Source organism: Balearica regulorum, chromosome 2 (assembly GCF_011004875.1).
Source record: "Balearica regulorum gibbericeps isolate bBalReg1 chromosome 2, bBalReg1.pri, whole genome shotgun sequence".
Classification (NCBI taxonomy): Eukaryota; Metazoa; Chordata; class Aves; order Gruiformes; family Gruidae; genus Balearica; species Balearica regulorum.
In genome coordinates, this window is record NC_046185.1 from 67,321,457 (window position 1) to 67,346,138 (window position 24,682).

Below are 24,682 nucleotides of genomic sequence, written 5' to 3' on the forward strand. Positions count from 1 at the left end.
CTGTCGTTTTTTTTCTTTAGGATGCCTTGCAGGTGGAAGAAATAAATGAAAAAGTCTTTGAACTTCTAGAGTAGATATCCCTTGCAGGCAGTGTATCTCCCAGAATCCACATGAATAACAGAAGAGCTCCACCTGAGGGTGGTGGAACTCTTCACCTTTACTGGGACGGCACAAACATCATCTTGCTGTGTGAGGGAATGAACTTCTCTTAAGGAGCAGATTAAAAGGAGCTGTTTCTTGTATTCAAGTCTCTACTTCTAAATTGTTTTTTGTGCAAATAAGCATGCTCTTTGTTGTTTATTTAGTTACATTTTTATCCTCTGAGTGGTTTAAATCCTTCCTTTGCACTTGATGGTTCCTGCGGACCAAAGTGTTACAAGGGTTGGCCTTGGAGATTATATTCAGGTCTGTCCTCTTGATAGTCTGCAATAGACTTCATCCTTACTAGTACTTTTTTTTGTTAAAATGTGTGCTGCCTTCCTGGAAACATACATTATTTTGGAGAATTTTCACTAGATACTATTTCACTGTAAAATTCTTCATTTGGGGGTCTAAGCTTTTGTGACTATTGTATTTTGTTCAGTCCATTGCTTCCCAATTAGACCATTTCCTGAGAAGCTAGTTCTGCAGCAAACTTGTATCATACCATTTGCATCTCAAGACTATCAATAATAACAATAACAATATTTAGCAGAGGACTGAAAATATTTTATATCTCATGGACAAAAAAACAGAGAATATATTCTCCTTTCTTGGTGTACATTTATTACAGTGGAATCGTTCTCTTTTTGTTACAACATGGACTCCCTCTACTGGAAGATCCTATATTTGCACATTGAGACCATACCCAAGGAAAAAGTTCTTAATAGCGAGCTAAGTAAGAAAAAGCCTTCTAGAACTCTTACTAGCTCTCCAGGTTTTCATACTCAGTTTCTTATTGAGATGTCTACTTCTTGTTTGGAGGCGGGGGGTGGTGGTGGGGGGTTGTAGCACTGATCCTGCCTGGTCGGGAATCAGCACATTAGTGAATTCCAGACAAATCCTGAAGATTTGGACCTCAAGTTCTGAAAACTGCTGCATTGGGCATGGAAATGCTCAGGCAACTTTCTCTGCCAGAGCTCTTCGCTAATGTTGAGTACTTCAGCTGGAGGTCATGGAAAATGAATACTAACCATCTTAGAAAATGAAAGACAACATGAATTAAGTTAGACATGTAAAACAAACCTATGCCCAATATAAACATCTGTGACTATTCTGGACAATTAATTCAGGCATTTTATTTCCTCTCAGCTAACTCTGCATTCTCAAAACAAAAGACTCCCATGGTTCTCCCTCAAATCACTTTGATCAGAGTTTTTATGTGTCCAAATAATTCCTTTTTACCAAAATACATCTCATTTAAGTTACTCTTTGCATTTTATCTCTAGATTTTTCTGCACACAAATATTATTTAGATATATTTTAAGGGAAGAACAAAGGTCTAAGGTAGTTACCATACTGTACTACAATATTTAAGGTCTTTGTGAACTGTGTGCCTGAAATGAAAGAGTAAATGCATGTCAGAATTTAAATGAAACAGTGCCATAGAAAGGTAGCTGTGCACACACACACTGATGCCCAGATGAATGCACACTCTTTTTTTTTCCTCTCAGTCAAATACAAAGGTTATATGGACAACAGTGTGAGAGTCCATATGAAGTTAAGGACAAAGTATCGCTTGTAATATATGTTGAACCACTCCATTTGTATCCCAGAAAACGTCCATTTAGAAACCTCTGATTGATTGATTTTTTTCTACTGTTATTGAAAGGGAGGAAGATGAACAACTGAAGATACCAAGCAGTTTTGCGAGTTTGAAAGGAAACCTGGATGGACTTTCCTATAACAGTGCCATTGAAACTCTGGGCCAGTGGAAGCATCTTAACTGGACAGCAGTAAAAAATGAACAAGATAATGTAAAAGTGAAGTTTGAGCCTCATACAAACGGTGAGTGTTTTATGCAAGAGGAACCTCTCAGTTCTAACACATCAGTTTTAGGCGTTCAAAACAACTGCACCATAAACAGTAGCTGGACTTTAAGAAACTCAAGTCCTTGTTCTATGAGCCAGCGAATGAACACATGTTCAAACAGGAGAGCTGGATCATTCTATAACAGAGACCAAAGTTTCTTAGCATCAACTTGCCCTTCCCACTGGGGAAGTGCAGAAAGCTGCCAGCCTTACTCAGGCGTACAACAGCGTTGTTCGGAGAACTATGCGATGGACCATCTGAAACTGCAGAGACCGTTAGTATCCTCAGAGTCTCTCTATGACACAGCCTTTACCTTGGAGATGCCTATCAAAACGGAATACGATTCCGATTCTGAAAACATTGCCGATAACTACCTGACGTCGCAAAACCGAGCCTGGCTGGATGAGAACGGCTCGGTGAGAAAGCAGGTGTTTAGCTACCCCAACAGAGTGCACCTCAAAACAGAACCGGACCTCTGTGAGCCAGCCTCACCTTGTCAGAAGCCAAGGCACTGCCTTTACACGCCACATAATTGGCAATGCATCGTAGCAAATCATCCCAACAACCTAAACCTGAACAGATCTTGCAAGGGTTCACGTAGCAAGGAGGTGGCCCCATTTTGCCCTCAGAACTCCTCTGGGTGTTTGGAAAGCATGCCTGATCTGCCGCACACGGCGTGCTACGGCCACTTCTACAGCCCCAGCCCAGGGGAGGAGAAAGAGCAGAATAATGAGGTTTTTAAAATGCCATGTGAATTTAAAAACCCCTGCTTGGTTCAAGCAATCAAGCGTGAGCCTCTGGATTCTCCACCGTTGTCCAACAGTGGACAGAACAGAATACAAGTGAGCTTCCCTGAAAATACACTAGCAGGTCCTGTGCCTCATAAAACCACTGAATGTACATTTTTACAATAGATTTTATAATCTTTGGAATATTTATAATGTTAAAAGCAAGAAGTTGTAGATTCTCTTCTAGTTGGGTTAGATGAGTTACTAAAATTAAAAGCCAGTGGAAAGATTTTGAGTGTGTGTGTGTGTGTGTGCCCATCTGTGTGTGAGAAAAAACACAGACACAGACACACACACCCTTCACCCCCCACTGCGCTTCCCTTAATGATCATTGGAAAGAAAGAAAGAAAGATGAAACCTCAGGCACAGAAAAATAACCATTACTCACTGCACAGGTATACCTGCTAGTTTGTCTTTATCATCTTTCCTCTCTTGTCTACAGTTCGTTACCAAGGTCTAGGTATTTCTGTTTCCTGCCTTTGTTCTGTTTGTTTTTCTCAAGCTGATCTGATGCTTCCGAGCAGAGAAAATGTTTATGGTCTCCAGTGTGGCCAGTTTACCTTAGGAGTTTTTGCATTTTTATTTTTTCCTACTCTAATAAGCATCAGCTGTTTCTTTATCTCAACATTAAATTGATGGGAACAGGCAAGGACTTTCCAAAACATCTTCTTAATTTAAGAGGACAGCATTAATTAAAACAAATGACTTGCATAAAATACATTAGAAATTATTTCACTTCCAACTGAAGTTCTTCCCTTGTTTCCATGATAATACTAATGTTTTAGTACCTATATTTTTCCATTTTAAAGCCATCAGCCTTTCATGTTGCTGTTTGAAAGACTGAACGATGGGATGTTATCCACATCTAGAAATTAATTACCAAGTGCTGTTCAATATACATGAGAAGAAAATATTTCTCCAATTGTTTTCCTTGCTGTTACTTGTATGGAAATGCACTTTTTTATTTGATAGTATCTCTTTGATTGATGTTAGACATCATCACCTGACATCAAAACCAAATGCCACACTAATATTAGATATGTTATTTTCAAAAGCATCCTAGTTTCATTCCCAAAAGAAAATCTTAATCTCACCGAGAGCTAATTGGAGGATGTATACCTTTCAAAAGCACTTTGGTGCACTTTGGTGCTATTGAAAACAGATCTGTATGCTTTCCTTTGAACCCAGGCAGTAATGTTTTTCCACACACACAAAAAAAATCTACAACTTCTATTTTGGTTTTTGTTGTTGTAGTTTGACTCCTGCACTAACTGTTGTTTAAAAATTGCACTATTTCAACTTTATATCAACTTCACCTATATAAAACCCACATCATTTAAAAAAAGCTTAGATGTATATGTGCTTTTGAAAGAAGCCCTATAATGAATGTTTTTTATTTCAAAATGTTATAAATAATGATAATGTCTTAATTTCTATATCTACTAGTCACTAAAGGCATGGCTTGACATGCCAGAAAAGTGGCATAAACTTCTCCCAAATGCTATTAAAAATGTGGGATAAATGTAGTTTTTAGGTAGGGGAATGGTTCTGCACCTGGGAGGCTGCTCTTCTCCAAGACTGTCTGTCTTTTTGATAGAAATTACTGCCTGTATGTTAGAATTGGCAGATGTAAAGACACACATTCTCTGCATGTCAGTGAAGTGCTTGTGAACAATGGTTTGATCTGAAATGCTGCACTTCACGCTGAAATGGTTGAGATAACACACGTACCTTTTGACGACTGTCCTGCAGAAGGCAGTATTCTCAGCAGAAAGGCAAGAGTGGACAGTAAAGAAGTGCAATAATGTCTTACTGTAGCTCAAGTTAAATCTGCCCTAGACCAGTTGACCATACCCAAGCCAGGAGAACATCTCTCTTTTTTTGTGTCTGAGGTAAATCAGCTCCCTGTTGGCTATGTGCTGCCTCTTATTTGAGGCAGTCTTGATATCCTTGGTGAGTGCAATGCAACATCAGACCCCTCTCAGAGATGAGACCGTAATGGTGGAATTTACATCCCTCTCTGGTACACCACTGTTCATGTCACATAAATTTAATCCCAATCGCAAAAATACTTCTGGGCAAGCAAACTGGGTACTCATGTAGAGTAAGACTGTCAGATATCACTGGCACTGCACAACTCTGCCTTGTTGATTCACCATCTACAAAAATAAGAGCAGCGGTTCCTTTTAGACTCTCCCAGAACAGGTCTCATAGGCCATTGCTTGGTGTGCAGCAGTAGCACTGCTTACGTCCTGGTGCCAAACGCTCTGCTGTGGCAATGCAGCTGCTGGTAAGGTTGTGCTGTGAACCCTGTAATATTCTCCAGTTCAGCTCTTTGTGCAGCTGCCTGGCAGAAATGGGATAGTGTGGAGATAGGGTAATGTAGGAATAGATGGTTAGGGGCAAGCGGAGGACACGCCAGCATGACTGCTGAAAAGCTGCTCATTTAATTCCATGCTTGGACTCATTGGCACACCCCTCTGAATAAGAGTACCTGGGCCTGGTTTCAGACTACCTTACACCTTCTCTCGTCATTTACATTGATGCAACATGACTGTAAAACACTATTATCCTCACCTGGACATGCTGGTGCCATTTTGCATGGATGCAAGTGGTCACACCAGGTGCAACTCTGCAGAGGACTGTGCCACGGAATGCCTTGCCTGTGCTTAGAAATATTTCCTGGCATGACTACAGTGGGAGAACTCTATCAGCCAGATCTCTCTCTTCAGTGTGGAAGTAATTTATATGAACAACAGAAGTTCTCTATAGATCCCTCCGTTACAGAATAAAGGCTAGTTTGTTGACATTAACTCTATCTACTGTAAGGCTTTCCTGGTTTATTTCAGTTGGGATAATTTTTTTCATGTTCCCAACAAACCCAGTCACATTTTATGCATCTTAATTGATATTACAGATGTAAATGAAGCTTCTGCATTTAAGAGAATCTAATCTGATGTAAGAATGTAATGGCCGCCTTCTAGGAGGATGGATGAAGGTGTGACTCAAAAGTGAGACATCACCTTCGGACTCCCTTCTGTGTAAATGTAGTCAAGTTTGCTTCCTTATTGTTCCATATTGTTCCATTGAACCCAAGACAAACATACTTAGCCTGTGCATCATGTTTGAATTTGGCCCACTTAATTTGTGGCTGAGTTGTTATTCCAGATCTCACATAAAAAAATATGGTATCAGTGGAATTCTTTCTAGTCTTATCACACACCTGCAGCAATCTCCTAAGAATTGTGCTTATACAGAGATCAGCAGCTTACCCTCTTTTTGGACAATCCCTAACCACTGTTGATAGTAAACAAAGACTAGTTCCTTCTAGGTACTTGGTATATCACCATTTGAAAAGAACAGAGGAAACAAGCTCTAGAAAAGAATTTCTTGCAATCTGCTTTTAAGGCACAGATATTCCTTCATCTCCTCTGTATGACATGTGCCTTGAGTTGAGTCTGGACTTAAATCTGACATTGCATTGTACCCTGTTAAATTGTCACTGATTTAATCTTATAAAACGTTTTTGTATGCAGACATTAATGATCCCCTGACACTGATCAGTAAATAGCATGAAAGACAGAGCAGTTGTTTTAAATGGTTACATTTTCTTAGTGGTTGTTATTGCTTTGGTATTATTTTAAAAACTAGCACTGAGAACTAGGCTTTAAGATGTTTTCAGTCACTGGTGTTTATCTGTTATCCTTAATGAGCTGGTATTTGTATGCCTCAAGCGCAGCCCTAAAGTCTGTTTCAGGAGCCTCCCAATGCATTTATTGTAACAACAATTACAAAATTCTTCTCGTAGAAGAAATGCATAGTGAAATGCTTGCCTGATATGAATTTGGAGCACTCAAGCTGAAAGAAATGCCTTTCTTTCTCCAATATGTGCCTCTAACACCTGACTGATGATAGCATTCAAACTTCTTCAGCCATAAACTCTCCAGAGGCTGAGACAGAATGAACTCATGAATTCTGGTGTTTGGGGAGGGTATTTTTGGTATGGAAGGTGAGCAGTTCTAAAGTGCTGAGAATGTACCTCCCTCTGAGATGTTACGTGGTGCACAGACAGCACAGACTGTTATCAATGCTAAAGCTGCTGATTAAGGTCTTGTCTTTACTGAGAATGTGGCCTAATTTTAACTATCAATCAGCAGACAGCTGCTGAGCACCATACAAATGCAAGTCCAACTGAAGTGCACCATTGTAAGCCACTATTTTTGCTGAAAACCAACTTGATTTGAACTAGGGGTAAGCTCGTGCAGCAAAATTTTTCCTGCCGCTTCTAATGTTTGCTGGGATGCAGTTACACCAGTGGCTGAAACCGGGGCAGACCTCCACTGTAGATAACACTATCAATAATTTATATTCACTTTAGACTCTTTGGATAGCAACGTTTTGAAAATCTGAAGTGAGGGCAGCAGCGTGCAGAGGGTGAGCTGGTTTCAGCTGGTCCTCAGTTTTGAGAATTAACAAGTGAAATGAACCATCAGGAACTGTACCTAAATTCTCTGTAGGAAAGATTGACTTCCTACTCCTTGATTGTAATATGGTAATGTGAAGCATATCTCTATGTTTTAACCACCCTTCATTAGAACACAGGGATGTATTCTCAAAATCCTGAGACTTGAGTCTCCTCTGGATGGCATAGGGAGGTCTGACATTTGCACATCAGCCAGTTCGGTAAGACTTTACGTGCTGATCCTTTTATATGGTATTGAGATCGACATGGCATGTGCAATTCTACTGGAAATTCCTAGTGCTTAAAATACTTTAGTGGGAGACAATAAGCCTGAGGCAAAGCATATTCTGTGGGATAAGATCAGCTTCTGCTGCCTAGAAGTCTTTCTTAACTCTTTGTGTTGAAGCCGTACTGGAACTTAAATAGGACAGCCTTACCCACTGTAGTTATTTTAGAAAAGCCATTAATTCGTCTTAACAATGTATGATGTTTTAATTGAAATAGTTAAAATACATAATTTCCCCTACCTATGAATACATACATTGCCTTAGGTAATGGAAAAAAAAGTTAAGGTACTCATTTTCTTTCATCAGAGTGTCATGTCACTAAAAAAACCCAACCTCAGAATGCTGGAGGTATAGAGCCGTTGTTCTATTTTTGTCTATTCTTTCTGCTCTCCTCCTCTCTCTACTGTCTTAGCATAAACATTCAAAATGTAAAGACTTTTCTGATTATATTGAGACAAAACCCCTAAACCAGATCGTAGAAAATTTCTTGCTAGAAAAGTTTCTTTCCCTGAAGTTTCTTCCTCTCCTTTAAATCTTGCGAAGTCCCGTGTGAAATTATGTGTTGCAACTGAAGCAGGCTTCTGTAACGTCCGTAGTGAGCAAAGAGATTCTGCATGTGGCCACGCTAAGGTTGTGGTCACAAGGTTTTTATCTGGCTGAAGAGAATTCATACAAGAGGGCTGCCAGTAGCTTATGTTCATAGACACTACCACCCTGACAAATACATCTTTGTGGTGTTTAAATACACGTGGCATATATTCTTGTCATTATAAATACATTTCCCTATCATGCTATCAGAAATGCTTCTGAACAAAATTGTCAGTGACAGGCTTAAAAATATACTAAATCCACAAAGTACTTTTTAAAAAAAAAAAAAAAAAAGGAGATCCAAGCACTTCCCTTTGCTTAGACAAAGACTTTCTTTGGGTGGAGGTTTGGAGGGAAAGTAATAAAAGATTGTTAAAACAAATTTTGGGGAGAAAAAAGATAACCTTGACTGATATATTGCTGTCAAGGTGCAATTATTCTGTGACTACAGCATTAATTCTCCACCCACTCCTAATAACATGCTCTGAAAGGCTCTGAAATGATGTCCTTATTTTTTCTGTAGTACTGAATTTGTAACTTTTCAGGCTGAAAAGAATTTCTTGACAACAAGGATTAAGGTAATTCAATGCTAAGTTGTATTTCTCAGTCAGACTGAAAACATCATTCTAGGAGGCATGAAGTGTTCCTGCTCCTTTCCTCGGGTTAGTCTTCAAAACCCTGGCAAATTCAGTGGCTGCATTAACTCTCTTGCTGCTGGTTATTGTAGCTCAGTCTTGCAGCTGGTGCTCTAACTGTGCAGTCTGAAGTTTCTCAGGATTTCCTGGATGAACAGAGCTCCAGGGACAGCTGTACAACAGCCAAAACTTCCAGATTCGCATTTGTATTGGTAGAATTATGGTATTCCAATGACTAATACAAAAACGTGGCAGAAGGTAACGGAAAGAACATCAGCTGCCTAGCTAGTCTCAGTAATTGTATTTAACTAATTAAAAGGCTGTGTTAAACAAATCAGGTGACGTTCTGGTCTAGAGCTCCGCCTTTTGCACAGGAGGGTGTCATAGGAATTACACCACTGTTCTGCTTCTTCTTAGGTCATGCCTTGGTCTCTCCCCTCTTCATCCTGCTACTCTCCCTTCTGAACCTCTTTTTTTCTTTTTTTTTTCTTTTATTTTTTTTTTTTTTTTTTTTCCTTTTTTTTTTTTTTTTTTTTTTTTTTTTTTTTTTTTTTTCCTTTTATTTTTTTTTTTTTCTTTTTTTTTTTTTTTTTTTTTTTTTAACTTTTGGACCATATGTATCCTCCCTGCGGTCATTTAAAATGTGAGCTAAGGAGATGCAAGCATCAACTGTTGTGTGGGTTTTTTTACATTTTGTCTTTCTAAGAAAGAACTTCAAAAAGGCAAAAGTTACTTCAATTCTCAGTAACAGTATTCAGTTTTCTTTCTACTTGTACCATAGCCAAAAAGATTCTTCCTCTTCGACATGGTCGATAAACTTCTCTCTTCTGAAAGGGTCCTTCCTTACACCCCTTCCCCCCTACACAGCTTCTTAACAAAACCAAACCCCACTTTCTTCTTTAAAGGCAGTTGTGTCCATCAAAAAAATCTTTTTCTTTTTCTTCCTCTAGCTTTTCTACCTTTTTGATTTTATAGGATGGTCCATTGTGGCCTCCACCCTTTCTGTTTTCTGCATCTATAGCTTTATTTCCACTTTAGGCATACTTCAAAAGTTTTGCCAAAAGAACAATGTTAGGTAGAAGTGCAATCCCCCATTTGCCCCCTGCCCTGCTTAACAAAACAGAGGTACTCCCTAATGAGAGCTGTACTCCTGAAACAGAAAGTCCCTTTGCTGGTGAAAGATTATGCTGTCTTCAGGAGGCTGTACTGCCAAGAAACGCTGAGCTACCACCAGCAGTTTAGTTCTGCAAGTATATATACTACCAAATCCTTTTGTGTTTGGACCTGGTCTCTCTTTCAAAGAATCAAGGAACTAATTTACTCCTTTTTTGCTTCTCTCATTTTTTTCTACATGTGCTTATTCTTTCACTGTGCAATTGCACTTTTTATATGTATGGGAGCATTACACAACATGTACAGTGCAGGGTTTTCAATTAGTCTATTTTAGGTTTTGAGATTAGAACCACAAGGAATTATCAAGTGTTTTAATGTGACTCTATGTAAAGGCCTCTGACTGTTACAGAAATGCCCATGAAAAATACCAGTACAAATAATATCGTTCATCTTGAAAGGGGGTATAATCTGCCATCAAACTCCTCTAATAATCCTGTATTACAAGTGCCATTCCTGCTCCTCCTGAAGAAACGCAGTGGAGGACAAGATTAAAGAATAGGTGCATGGAGATCTACCAACCCTTTTGGCCTAACTGGTATTGCATGATTCCCCAAATTAAGGGCACATTTCTGGAGAGACCACCACAACCACTTGAGCATTATTTGCAAACGTACCTGTTTGTTCATGTCATGCGTGCACTCAGGCACGCGATTTGGACACGCGTCCTGGCTCTTCTGACAGCTGAAGTGTTTAGGCAGGCCAGTGGTGGGCAGGCATGGCTCCAGCCCCAACGGCCGCCTCGGGGAAGTCAACCCAGAGACTCCTGCGAAAGCAAAACGAGTTCATGAAATTCCCTCGGGTAACGTGTAACCTAACCAGTATCGACTATGCTGCTTCGTATACGGCTATCATAGATGTCAAGATATATCACTAGTGGGCTAATTAAAAACAGGCAGTAAAACGTGGATTTGATATTTTGGAATTTTGTTAAAACTGGTGCACTTTTCTGTTTTGTTTTTTTTTTTTTTTTGTACTGTTTTCTCAGTCTGCTTTTAGAAGGAACTTTCAAGTGTATTTCTTAAATTATATTTTACATTTATTACCAGTTGGAAGTGTAAAGTTAAGACATTTTAAAATAAATATTTGCATTTAAATTAAACCCGTTGCCGAGTGTGTTTCCTGCCCCTTTTCCAAGGCCCGGAGGTTGCACACCCCGCTGTGGCACGGGCCGGGGGGGACGCGGCCGTTGCTTTCCGTTATGCCGCTTGTGGCGGCCTCGTGCGGTCCGGCAGGGGTCGCTAGGAAGCCGCCGGGGAGGGCGGGGCTGCCGCCCCGAGAGGGAGAGGAGGGCTCAGACTTCCAGCTGCACGAGGCGGTGCCGCGTCCCCATTGGTTGAGGTGGGAGGCTTCTTGCCTATTGGCTACTTTCCTTAGTGGCGGGGGCGTGGCGTTGGGGCCGTCGCTGGTTTGGGTGCCTGGTGTGTCCTCGGAGTTGTGGAATAGCGGAAGTGACGAATGGGGAGGGCTCGAGCTCCCGGATGCGGTTGGGCGCGCGAGCTCTGCGGGCTTAGCTGTCGTTGCCGGCTCCCCTGAGGACGCGCCGGCAGGGCGGCGGAGGTGGCGCGGGGCCTGGCTGCCCCGCTGGAGCAGACGCCGGGGAGCGGCGGGTGAGAGCGGCGCTGAGGTACCGCCGTGTCTTCAGCGGCTCGCGGGAGAGGGGGGAGCAGCGGGGGTGTGCGCGGCCGGAGAGCGGTGCTCCCTGGGGGCCGGCTTCTCTGTGAAACCTCTCCAGATAGACGAACGGGGGAGGGTGCCTTTACCGGAAAGCTTAAGGCTGTAAGGGTGTCTTAGTGATAAAAGACGTGGTTTCATCTAGAAATGCGTTGAGACAAAATAATCAACTTAATCTGACTAAGGCTTCCCTCTCGCCCCCAATTGTTTGCTGAAGAGTACCAAATAAACAAGAGTTGGATTTTTTTTCTCATTGTGTGCAGTGAACCAGTTTTGCAGGATGAGCACTGTAGCTGAAGAAGTTAAGCCAGAAGATGGCAAACCGGAATCTGAAAAAAAAATATTTTATTGTGAAGTGAGTGTGTTTCTTAATGGCTTTTCAGACTGTATGCTAAAATGTAGGCCTAAGGTATTAAAGGCTGTGCTCTCAGAAGTGCAGAGCTAACCTAGATGTCGTGTGGCAGGCTTGTAAGTGAGGGAAGCTGTTAATGTGGAGAATAATGTGGTCAGTCCCTGGAAAAACTACTTATCTTAGGATTTGGTGAATTCAGTTTCTTCTTGAGCAGTCACTGGTGCAATAGAATGGTTTTTAATTCTAGTGTTTAAAGTATCTGTTACGTATTTCTTATAGGTGACTATAAAGGCTCATTTATCTTTAAAGGCTACAACTCAGGGTCAGAATGTGTTAAATTTGTCTATTGTGATTGTTCTAGCAGTCAGGTTTTTTTCTGGTACATTAAATTTCTGGGACAGTATGTCAAGAGAATAGACAATATTAGCTAAAAAAAGCTATGACTAATATATGTTAAAGATATTGTAGATCTGTATTGTCTTCCATTAATTACTGTAATGGAATATGTGTGTCTTTTGATCTTAATGAAATACAGATGTCTTCCTCCATTGTTTTTCTAATCCCTTTGATGTAACAATGAATGGAGCTGCAGTTATTCTAGGGCATAACCTTGCCTCTGTTCCTGTCTAGTCACTGCATGATCGTCCCTTTTTGTTGGCTTTCCAGCCTGGAGAAGTTTAGAAAACTAAGAATCCAGAAAGTGGTGGTATGGGGGAGGGTCTTAAAAGATTTGTGCCACCTGGTATATTTAAACATGTGTTTTAAGTATCATTTGAACAGGTTGACACACTATTTCTGGTCACTTTAGTGGTATGCTTCTCTCCTAAATGTCATGCAAATTGTGCTTTAAGCCAAAGAAGACCCTGAGAGTTATGCTGTAGAAACAGATGTATTTCCAGTTCTTACAACTCACCAACTACAGAATATCCATAGCATAACTAAAGATATGCTTTCAATTTATCTTTTTAGGTTTGTAGAGTTCCATGTATGAGTTCTATAAGTCTTCAGTCACACTATCGTGGTGCAAAGCATAGAAAGGTAATCCTTTTCCATATTAAGTGTATATGCAAATGTAATCATAAATCTGGGATTCTTGTAAAGTTCAGTAGCTGGTTTCACATGGCTTCAAGTGCTTATCTAACTTACTGATAGATATGTAACAGTAATTTGCTTGAAAAATCTAACAACTGTTTTGTACATCATGTAACTTGAAACATCAACTGTACCTAATGGATAACGTGTGTTAATTGTGAAACTAGGATTTGAATTACATGGAAGTCATAGATCGTGAAAGAATGCTAACTTCTGTTTTGGATACAGTTGGTAAAAGTACTGCTCTGTTTTCCAAGTCTACGTAACTCACCTGTACTTTGAATAAAACTAGCTTGCTTGTTTCTTTGATAGTTAACATCAATTCAGATTTCCTGTAGGAGTTACATAGGCTTAACTACCAAGTCCTGTGGTTCTGTTTGCTTGAAGCATCCCAGTAGCAACTTCATGGTTTACCCCCTTTGGCTTGTTTTGTGCTTAAATTATTAGACAGCATTCTGTGAGGACGTGTTTGGAGATGAGGCTTTTGTAAATGTTGTTTGACTGAACTTTTGACTGTTGATTGGCTGATTATCTCTTGTTTAAAATTCCCCATTCTCAGTCTGTAAAGTTGAGACATAGTTGTCTGTACTTTCCTCTGTTACTTATGACTGCTGTCATCAGATTGTTTGTATTGTTGTGGCATTGAAGTGCCTGCTCTAGTGCTTTCTTAATGACAACTTGTTCTTCCTGGAACACTAAAGACTAACTGCAATACGATCTTTCTCAAGTGTTTGTGTGCCCCTTCTCTCTCAATTGCAGATGAGGAGCATCTCCCCACCTCTTGATTTTCAAGACAAATGAATAGTATTTTGTTACCTGTTTGGTCTTCACTTTAATAGCATTGACTCTTATTTGAGTCAGTGTTTCCACTTTCTTTGTCAAAACACTTTTTTTACCCAGGATTCAGTCTTCTGGTTCCCTGTTGATCCAGTAGAAGTGTACAATACTGTAGTATTTTTCATATCCTGCCGAATGTTCTTGCTGATGCAAGAAGTTCTTTTGGTTTTTTGGTTTTCTTTTTTTATTTCCCAGCTAACCTTCTAACAATCCAATTATTGCTGTTTCTCACTTTTAAAGTGGAAAAACTAGTGATTATTTTATTAGAAAATCTGCATGTACTCTTCCTTCTGTTTCATTCTTGGAAATCAGTGTATGTTAGGCTATATCTGTCAAAGTTTATTGAAGGACTGCAAACTGATAGTGGACAAGAATCAGGCAGGTTGAAAACTGGATGCTTGTTAGTTGTTAAATGTTAGTGCTGGTGTGTGGAGTCCTGGTAAGTCACATGGCGCCAAGATCATGTCATCATTGTTTTCAATTACATCTAATTCCTCACTTAAGAAACCCATTTTATGCTTTGGCAGAAAAAGATCAGAATTCATTGAGTTATCACAAGCAGTTTTTGTGTCACCAAGTTTGAAGTAACTGTCTTAGACCTGAACTTATGTTCCTTTTTGATACAGACTAGGAGTTGATAGTGAATAGCTCTTGGTTTGTTCCTTACTAGAGGAGTTCCTGTTCAAAATAATAACAAAGGATGTCCTGACAACATGACAAAATGAAGAGAAGATGGTAGTTCTTTACCTAAATTGCAATATTAGCAACCCACCAGCCATTTTTTATGACTTTAGTCAGGTGATTTTTTTTTTTTTTCCAGCTACCCATTTGTTTTTAAAATGACATTGGTAAAGATACTTTGTGCTTGTCCTCCACTAGAGGAAGTTTCAAAAACACAAGAAATGACCCTTCATCAGGAGAAGGACAGTCACCGGCAAAATTCCAAGAAACAAGTGTAACCATTTGCTACCTGTCTGAAATGAGTTTCATTTAATTGGCCTATATTTCCCATAGCTATTCACAGTAAAAAAGTGTTATTTTGCATAGTTGCACTAATAAAGTCTGACGGACAGATTTGTAGGAATACGTCAGTTGACTTTGTGTATATGGTTATTGTATCTTTTTCTCTTTTTGGTCACCTGGGTGGTGTGCTTATTCTGGGTTTTGGATAGGTACACAAGATACTTATCTAGGTTACTTCTGCATACCTTTGTTTCATGTCTATATTTTGATTGGTTTGTTCACCTGTATGTGGGTACCATTGACTGCTGAACAATAGCATCAGAATGCATAGTTTCTTTGAAAGAGGCCACTTACCAAACATCTAAGCATGCTTCTTAGGTAAATTGTATCAATGCATTGCTTCCATAAAACTATGGAGACTTTTGTTAGTGACCTAGGTCTAACCAAGGAATTAAGACCTTTTTTTCTGAGGAAATCTAATTAATATGTCCTATACTTCTCAGACTCCAGGAATATTTCTTTTGATTAGTTAGGGATTTTTAGTATGTTTTTCCTGTATTGACTCTCAGTCTAGGTGTTTGAACTGACAGTCTCTAAATCATTTGCTGCTGGAGGGGAAAATGTAAATAACATCTGTCTCTTCATAGCAACTTAGGCAGACTACCCAGATTTGTTATGAATTGGACAGAAGTTGTGTTCTTACCTGGAATATTTTGTTACTTCCCAAACTAAAAAAGAATAAGCCTATACCTAAAGCCTCATGAATTCCTTTGGCTGTGGTGGAGGCTAATAATTTGGTGCATTAAGCCGAGTCTGTGTTTTTACAAGAAAGTGGGTCCTGAATTGTTTTAATTTGTATTTTTATTTGTATATTTGCAGGCTTAATGCTCTGTAGCACAGTGGATTGATGTGTGAATGATTTCAAGGGGTAGAAATAGCCTGGATGATATATTGCATCATAAAATAGAAGTAATTTGAAAATTTTTCAATATTAGTCAGTGCAATGACTTTCTTCCTAGTTTGTTACTAGATTAGGTTTTATTTGAAGCCTTTTCCATTTGCACTTTGAAATTTGTGAGTATTTTTCCAAACACATCTCAGAGTAGTTGCTTTAGTCAAATAATAGATGATCTAAATAATTAGATAAAATTGTTGCTATTTGCATTGTGACATATGCGACTTAAACATAGATGTTCTCAAGTCTTTGCTTAATTTACAAAATATTTGGTAATATTCTATATGGTGTACTTCTTTAGAGTTCATTTAGTTTCTATCACTGAGAGTTGATTCTTTGTTGTGCCAAGAATTTCTATTTGTCGCTGACTTCAGTGTTTGTGACTATGATGCCTTCTGTGTCCTTGAACTGGAGCTTGAGTAATAAGCAGAATATACATCTAATTTTTTCTAGTGCAGATAATTCATGAGGCCAGACCCATGTAAACAGTACTGATGGACAAAAAATTGTGAGGTTGGGATGATGACGGTACAAGGCTATGTATGTCTCGTGCATTGAGTGCCTTATGACCTTTGTATATTTGTACACTGACAGGTTTTGTGGTTTTATTGCTGAATAGGTATTGATGTGGGTGGGTGGAAAATTACTTAGACAAAATAGTGTTCATACATGTGCATATAGTTCTTAACTCTTTGGAAATTGGAATTGGCTTGTATTATACATTTTGGAAAACAGCTGAATGTTACTTTCAGCCATTACGATAAAATGGTTAGAAAACAACGTTTAGATAAGTTTACTAATGCTTTTCATTGAACCAAGTCTGTAAGAGCAATGGGGGATATACAGCCTGAAAGGTGGGCTTGGTTTTTGAGGTGGTTTTTTTGTCAGCCAAGTAAAAAGCTAGACCTTTTGAGGGAGCAGTCCCCAGGTAAAATATACCTGCTGCGCATGTGCCTGGAATACGGTGGTATATTCTGATTTTGCAGCTATACATTAGCTTTATTGCTCAGTTTTCTAATGAGGAAATCCTAGAGTGGAATGTCTTTTTTCCAAGTGTTTTGAACAGCCCTTTGCAGGTATGGCACCAGCAGAAGTGTTGCCTCTTCAGTGAATGGCAGTTGGAACACAGATGAAGATTGTTCTCATTCTATCAAGGATTCAAGGTTCCTTGCCCTCCCTTCATATCTGAAGATAGATAGTGTAGAAATGTCTACTGTGGCCTAAAAGGGGAGGAATCTGTATTCAGGACTCTGCACCCTCATTAGAAACAAGGAATGTTTAGATCTGTGAGGAGAGTTGTTTTGCCTTCACCATTTCAATGTTCTCACTTCTCTATACCTCTTGCCACTGGCTGTCATGCATCAGAGCCTGTGTTGAAAACACCTGATGTACAGACAACATTTCTGTCCTCTTCTATGGCATTAAAATCAACCAAGCTGGAAAAGCATTTTAACTGGATATTTTTGTCTTGATAATTGGAATGTTAACATAGCTCGGTTTCAGTTACAGGAAATTTGCCCTGCTGTTGTATTGTTTATGTTTGATCTCAAGGTGAATGCCCTTACATTCTGCAGCTTATCTTCCTGATCCAAAAAGGCTTAAACTGAGAGCTTTTCTTTTGCTAAAAACCTTGATTTGCTTAGTATGAGCTTGAAGAGTTAAAATAAACAGAATTTATTTTATGGGCTGCTAACATCTAACTGATACGATTTCAGGAGTGTGTATATTTAGGAACAACTGTATTATGTTTACATAATACCGAACTATGCATGTGAAACTGTTTTGTTAGGTAACCTGTGAACTTGAATTGTGTGGAAAACTCATTTATGCAGTAGCTCTTACAGATTACAGTGTGTGTGGGAGGTTCGAACCCCAAAACCCAGCAGTTCTTGAGTTTTGGCTTCTCAAAATTAGACACTTTGTTAAAAGTTACCCTAACTTTTCATAGTCTTAGATCAAAAATGGCTGTTGCAACTTGATTGTAACATATGACCCAGGACAGAGAATAAGTTTCTTACCTAATGTGTGAGAATCTTCATTTCTGATGTAGTTTTTGTGTGGGTGTGGTGTGGGTTTTTTTGTTTGTTTGGCGCTTTTTTTAAGGAAGGGGTCACAAGTAAAATGGACCCTTCAGCTTCAGTTGTGGAAGTCCATTTCTAATACTAACAAAAGCAGTAATCCGAGGGTAATCAGAGTTAAAGTTGATTGTCTGAAAATGGTCAGGAAGAAATTCTCTTTGAGCAGCAGCTCACAGTTGCTAATGTTTTCTACACTTGTCTGAGAAGTTAGGTATTAGCAGCTGTTTGTTGTAAAACTCTGTAGAATGGAAAGTAACACAAACACTTGTGGCAGCATAACTGCAAGGGAGACTGTGTCTATATTCTAAGTTTATGAAATCCTGCTGAGCTTATACAGCACCACCCACTATCTGTGGTGATACTGGGAGTTGGGTAACTTTTTTTTATAACTGCCATGAAAGAGCAGCTATTTGGCTTCTTAATTATTTTGTCAGTCTTGCTTCCTATTGATTTGTCACATTGATGTGCAGCATCTCTTCCGTGCCACTGAATACTGAAAATAGAGCACTCAAGTCCATGGACTGCTCTGGGCAGACAGCTGCCTTTCTGGTAGAATTATGACACTTATTGTATGGCCAGTTTGTGTTTATTTGCCAAAAAGTTTTCAAAATGAGTCAGGATCAGTTTTAGCCATGTTCTAAAATGGAAATTTAAGTTCCTCTTTTCCTTTGATTCTGCCAAATGGTGATGTGTTCTGGATTCAGCTGATGAAAGTCACTTTTGCTGTTCTTCATGATATGGATGAACTTTCAGGAGATTTGGCTAGCCTTAAGGTTTAGCCAAATCCACTCAAAATGGGGGGGGAGCTGCTTTTTGTCAGTTTGTTTTTCCTTTTTGGGCAAGTTTTCATTTTCTTTTTTGTTGGAACTACAACTTTTGAAAACTTAAGAGCTGTAATCATGCAGAACTCAAAGTTTTGTCTGGCATCCTTGAGGTGTTGTGTTTCAAGCCATAATCATCTCTTCAAACTTCATTAATAACAGGGCTTTCTTGAAATTAACCTTGTATTAATTGTAAGTACACTTCTGTCACTACTTCCAGCTTTTGCAGAAAATCAGAGGCTCTAATTTTTCCTGTTTGATAATGGAGACTTTGGCCTGTAATGTAATGCATCTTCAAAGGCTTCTTAGGAAGTACAGGGTTTTTCCTTCAAATGGTGCAGTACATTAATTTCTTTTTCTTATTTTATTTTGGGATGACTTGCATCTTCATAATTAAAGAAAGAGAAAGCCCTGAGACCCAAGACTGTCTATTGTAAGTATAACACTTTTTTCTTTCCAGCCTCCTAGGATAGATATTGCTTGGGAATTTTAATGTTTGTTGCTTTTCTAGTAGTTCAGGTATTTGCATTTGCCAGATTTGTGTGTCGGTAACTGTTCCTGTTTATATGCTGAACATTCTTCTGAGATTTTTATCCAGTGAACTGCTGAGCAAAGAAATATTTTAAAGCAGGAAACCTTAATTATACTTTTCCACATCTAAGTATTTGTATATCTAGTAGAGGGATGGATATTTAGTATTTTAGTTTCTTACCTTCCCAGGCTAAACTATCTCCCACTTGTCTGTGAGCTTTATGCACTTGCTGCTAAGCTTCAGGCAGTATGCTAAGAAGCTAAATCAGCAGGCTAACACAGCACTGTTGCAGATGCAGCTCTACCGGTGCTGGAGTTACCTAACTGCATCAGAGGAATGTTCTGTCTCCCTTTATTGTAATTGACCTGGAGTAGAAAAGACGTATTCAAGGTGGTGAACTCAGTTGTTGGGGTATGTTTTCCCCCAGCAACTGAGAATGTGAATCCACACTGACATATGTCAATGGAAATAAGAGTTGTGAAAGGTTGAAAATGTGGGATATAACTAGCTGGCAATGGAAACGAATATCTTGTTGTAAAGGCATTGATGATGACGTATAAGATTTTCAAAGTACTGGAAGCGGAGAGCATTTGCAGATATTGGAATACTTACAAAAAACAATGAGCAGATTAAAAACCAGAATGGTTATACAGTCAGTCATCACAAGAAATAAGCCTTTCACTTCCACTTTATCTTCTTAGCCTGTTCTCCTAAGAAACAAGGCTTACATTCTGGCTTTGTCGTCTGTTCCCCAGTATCTTTGGAACCTTTTTGAACCAAGTTGATCAAGGGTTCCTGAAGATGCACATCTGCACAGAGAAGAGTGATGATTTCAATCCTCTACTGAGGGAAGTGCAGCAGTCTGAGCTCACTGCTTACTGGACCCTGAAGAATCAACACAAGAGGAAGATTTAGAAAAGTACTAGTCATAGTCCGTTTTGTAAGAGAATGGGCTTTAACTGCTCTCGTAGTTTGATGTGAAGAGGATATCAATGCAAGACATATCATTCAAGTGTGTGAACAATTATGAGATGTCTGCTGAAGCAAAACATGAGTACTGCGTACAAATCTTCTCTTTTTAGAAATACTGGTAATGAAGCTCCTTGACAGAATTTCTGCAAGAGTTCTGAAAACATCTAGGTCTCCTAAAAATCCAATGGATTTGAGCAGTCCAAAATTGTATTTATATCTCAGCAACAACAACAGATTTGTTTGGCTATGGGCTAGTGGTTTTAGTAGAAGACAATTTCCAGAGATTTCTTTGTATTTCCTGTCAAAAGGATCATTCAAAGTAATATTTATTAACTGAAGAGGTTCTTGCTTCAAGACCATAAAATCTTGTTTTGGAGGAGTAATGTAAAGGATGCACGGGACAGAAAGTGAGACTTGAATTCAAGAGGACAGAAGGTGTGGCAGCGAGACTGTAAGAAGAGTGGTGGAATACAGGAGCCTGTTGCAAAGACCTATGCCTGTAGAAAACGGTACTGCTTAATGTACTACAAACTCAGTGTTCCATGAAGAATTCAGGTTAAGGATGTATACTCATTATAAACACTGCATCTCTGGAAATGTCATTGGTTAGAATCTATCAACTGTGATATATCTTACCGAACAAGAAGAGACAAATCAAAATATCTGATTATTAAAGTGAAGAATCTAGACATGAAACTTTGGTAAACAAGTTAAAGCTAACTTCTGGAGGAGTCCCAGCATCAGAGGGTACCATGTCAGAAGCATTGCAAGATGTGCTTTAATCCAGAAAGTTCTGTGCCTCAGTAATCATTTTGAAGCAATCAACATCTTCTAATATGAAATGATTATTCATACTGTTGATATTTCCTTTATTCTACTTTATCCATATTGAATTCTGTTTCACTGAAGATCCAGATGTGGGATGACAATTTGCCAGCCACTGTTAGGATTTGTCCAAAAGAGGCTGAAATTTGGCCTAATAAAGTTTATTTGTATGTTTTAGTTGTGGTGGTGTGTTTTGTTTTGGTGTGTGTGGGTTTTTTTTTTTTTTACAGGTAGAAAAGCTTTCCACTTGAATAACTTTTCAAAGATGGCAATTCAGACTTCATTTTGAGGACTGCAATGCAGAATTATATATTCAATATATATGCAGAACTTCTCAAAACTCTCCCAGAGACATATTACCAATTATACAAATAACTCTCCCTCAAGAGCCAGTGGATCCCGGAAATTCATTATATTCTGTCACTGAGACAGAAGAATAAATTCTGAATTTGCTTGGTCTCTGTTTCTTCATTTTAAATAGTTGACCTTTTTTTTTTTTTTCCTAAAGTTTGCAGACAGTTATAGTAAGCATGAACAAAAACTATACTGCATTTGTGGTGTAGTGAAGTCTTGTGAGTGAGCATGGAAAGTATGGATATTCTTAAATTAGATGCACTATGAAAAGTATGAATCTAGTATTATTTCAGGATATAAATTAATGAGATGCTTGTGTTATTGCTGCTGGATCTGCAGTCTTATTCTAATATTCATGTTATCAAATACTCCAGTGAGAGTGAAATGTGGTAGCATGTTCACAGAGCTGGAGTTCAAAGAGCTAGGAACAAAAATACATGGGTATTTTCAAAATGAAGGATGAATTTTCTTGGAAATCACTTGGGACAAAACTTGACAAGTATCTGGAATGTACACTGTCTAAAGAACAGGTACTTTAGAGGATGAGGTTTGACATGTTTAAAATGTTTTACACCAACATATGCCATTTCTTCATTGCTACAGAATTAAAAAAAAAAAGTTCCTTTGTCAGTATGGAGACCACCACCAATGCTACTATTGCTTGTAAACCAAAACTAAAAAAGACAAATTATTTTGATTCTGAGGGCTTTCAAATGAGATGTGCTATGTACAGAATCCTCTCTGAATTCATCAAAAGTAACTGTTCATAATCCAGAAGTGATGGGTGTGAGCAACTTGACTGTTTAACTGTATGATCTTGTTGGCTTTGAAGTCAGTTAAGTCAGGAAATGCATTTGTTTCCAGATGATTGTGTTTGGAGGAATACCAGCTTCTGTAAGAAAGACATTTGGATTCCATGCAAGTTTCCATATGGCAAAACTATCAGCCAGTTATCCAATCCAGTCATTACCACAAAAGTATCTGGGGTGGTTTTTTGCTTGTTCTCTAGCAAGTTCGGAGGAGAACAGCTTAATGGAAGATGTGGGAAGAGAAGACGCTGAAGTTTTAGGACTCTGAGAGCTAAATCAAAGCTCGGTTAAGATATATAAATTTGTCATGATTTTTGTACAATGATATAATTGGACAGATGGAACACTTCTTTCAGCACTCATTGAGGCAGTTGCACCTATGTGTTCAGGGACAAGGAGGGGAATAGACATTAAATGGTGAGGGAATACCAGTATATGTTAGGCAAATTTTCCCTGGGCAATAGCAAAAATCCAGTGGTTTCCTACTAAAATGAGGCAGCTCAGATAGGAGGCATAGTATAGAGTATAAGCCCTGTTAAAGCCATTTCTGGGCTGTTTAGCTCTATTGGTGATATTGATTTGGCACAAAGAACAGTAAATTAATGGAGATGTTTTGCACAGCCTGTGGAATTTTTCTTGCATTACATGAAGATACAGGGTTAGCTTGCAGTACTTCTCTTGCAACAATACAAATGAGAAGTATTGAAAAGTGTAATGAGGGATGTTATAGGGTGTTTAATTGCTGGATCTAGTAACCTGCGTCTACCTTCTTCAACTTAAAACCTTTAGCACTAGAGTAAAGAAAACTTCATTATGGTCATTCTCTAAAGCACAGAGACAAGGGGAAGAATGAGATCGGAAGATAAGCTGCATTTATTTAATAGCTCTGACTACAAGTTCTTCCTCCAGTGAAAGCACAAATGTCATGTATTCTGCCTTGGGTTCACCAGTGACAACTGTATCACTATCCTGATCAGCATTTCAGCTTTATAACAGAAGATAAATGCATTTATTTTAACATATCCCTCCATGCTCAGTGTCTGTCAAGCATTGATTGGTATGCATAAGGTTTTGGCGTGTAAAACTACTGCTGCTTTTTCAAAGAAAGGACAACTGGAAGTTCTCTTCTAAGTTACAGACTAGAAGAGAAAATGTTTCAGAAATTGTAATGGTAGAAGTGCTAAGACAGAGCACTACTTACCACCTTTCTCTTGGTGAGTTCCCCCATACAATGGAATGTAGTCTTTGTGCACTTCACTTCTCGTACTTAAAAGTGAATCTGCAGTGTTGAGTCTGGTACTACTTTGTTGCCGATGAATAACAAGTCGACAGTGAAACTGTCCTTAAGTTTTGAAACATAGCTGTTTTATTTCTGGCAGTCATTAGGAATGTGTGTGCATTACAAATACTTATATAGATCTTCAGCACAGTGTCACTGAATACTAAAAGAAAAGGGATTTTTTTTTTTTTTTGTTCATATAGATAACTAGTATCTGGAAAATCTCCCTTACTAAATAAAATCATTAGTTGGAAGGGTTTTCCTGAGACTGATTAGGTGACTTCCAAACTTCCTGATTGAAACAGGACTACTGCCAGTGCTGGATCATCACTTGCTTACTGAAGTCTTTAAGTTCTCCAGGGGCGGAGAATCTGCTACCTGTGTTTAATCAGTCTGTAGTTGCTCCTCTGTCTTAGAGGACTTTTATCCTAACATCTAATCTGTGCCTCCTAAGTAGTTATTCTTGACTGTTACTTGTTATGCTCTTGTCATGTCCGCAAAGGGCTTGACTCATCGTTGTAGCTGCTGTTCAGGTATCCATACTATTAGATCTTCTCCTGGCCTCCACTTTACCACACTAAGCAAGTCTAGTTCCCAAACCTGTTCTCATAAGTTGTTTGCCCTGCGTTGTTTGTCTTGGTAGCCCTTCTGTTGGACCTTCTCTGGTTTCTCCACATCCCACTTGAATTGAAGAAGGATGGAACTAGACAGCCTCACAAATCCCAAACCATCCCAAATATTGGAGGATAAGATATTCTGAAGTCTGCTATTTGTGCAGTATCTCAGCAGGGAGCTCACCTGGTTTACGGGAGACGTGCTTTTGGCCAGTATTCAGCTTAGTGTTCATCATAACTCTGAGGTTCTTTTTGACAGTGCAGCTGCTCAGTCAGCCGGATCCCAGCCCGTACTCATGAATGGGATTATTTCAGCTGTAGAACTCTACGCTTTGTGTTTCTAAAGGTTTCTTTAATCCTTAACGTTCCCAAGGTCCAAGCTGTGATATTGGTTGTATCCCCTGAATTACTCTTGTCTGTGAATTTGCTGAGGGTGTTCTGTGCATCCTCAGCCGGGTTATTGATGATTATGTTAATCATTGTGGGTCCTGGAATCGGTCTTTGGGGTAGTCTGCTCCTTACTGAACACCAAGAGGCTGGGCTGTTGATTGTTGCTCTTTGAGCCTGGCAGTCTAGCTGATTTTC

At 39.1% G+C, this 24,682-nt stretch overlaps 2 protein-coding genes across 5 annotated transcripts in view; both read left to right on the top strand.

The window, feature by feature from the left end:
- The window catches only part of AHRR (aryl hydrocarbon receptor repressor), a 93,895-nt gene extending 83,450 nt beyond the window's left edge, over positions 1–10,445 (top strand). For all 4 annotated transcript variants that reach the window (XM_075744625.1, XM_075744624.1, XM_075744623.1 and 1 more), the window contains one exon: positions 1,811–10,445. In XM_075744625.1, coding sequence (XP_075600740.1) covers positions 1,811–2,924 — 1,114 coding nt within the window. In that variant the 3' untranslated portion in view covers positions 2,925–10,445. The remainder of the gene's footprint in view (positions 1–1,810) is intronic.
- Positions 10,446–11,141: 696 nt separating this feature from the next.
- LOC142600671 (uncharacterized) overlaps positions 11,142–24,682 on the top strand; it is a 35,170-nt gene continuing 21,629 nt past the window's right edge. Inside the window, exons 1-4 of the mRNA XM_075747035.1 lie at positions 11,142–11,550; positions 11,878–11,969; positions 12,936–13,004; positions 19,112–19,145. Coding sequence (XP_075603150.1) covers positions 11,142–11,550; positions 11,878–11,969; positions 12,936–13,004; positions 19,112–19,145 — 604 coding nt within the window. The remainder of the gene's footprint in view (positions 11,551–11,877; positions 11,970–12,935; positions 13,005–19,111; positions 19,146–24,682) is intronic.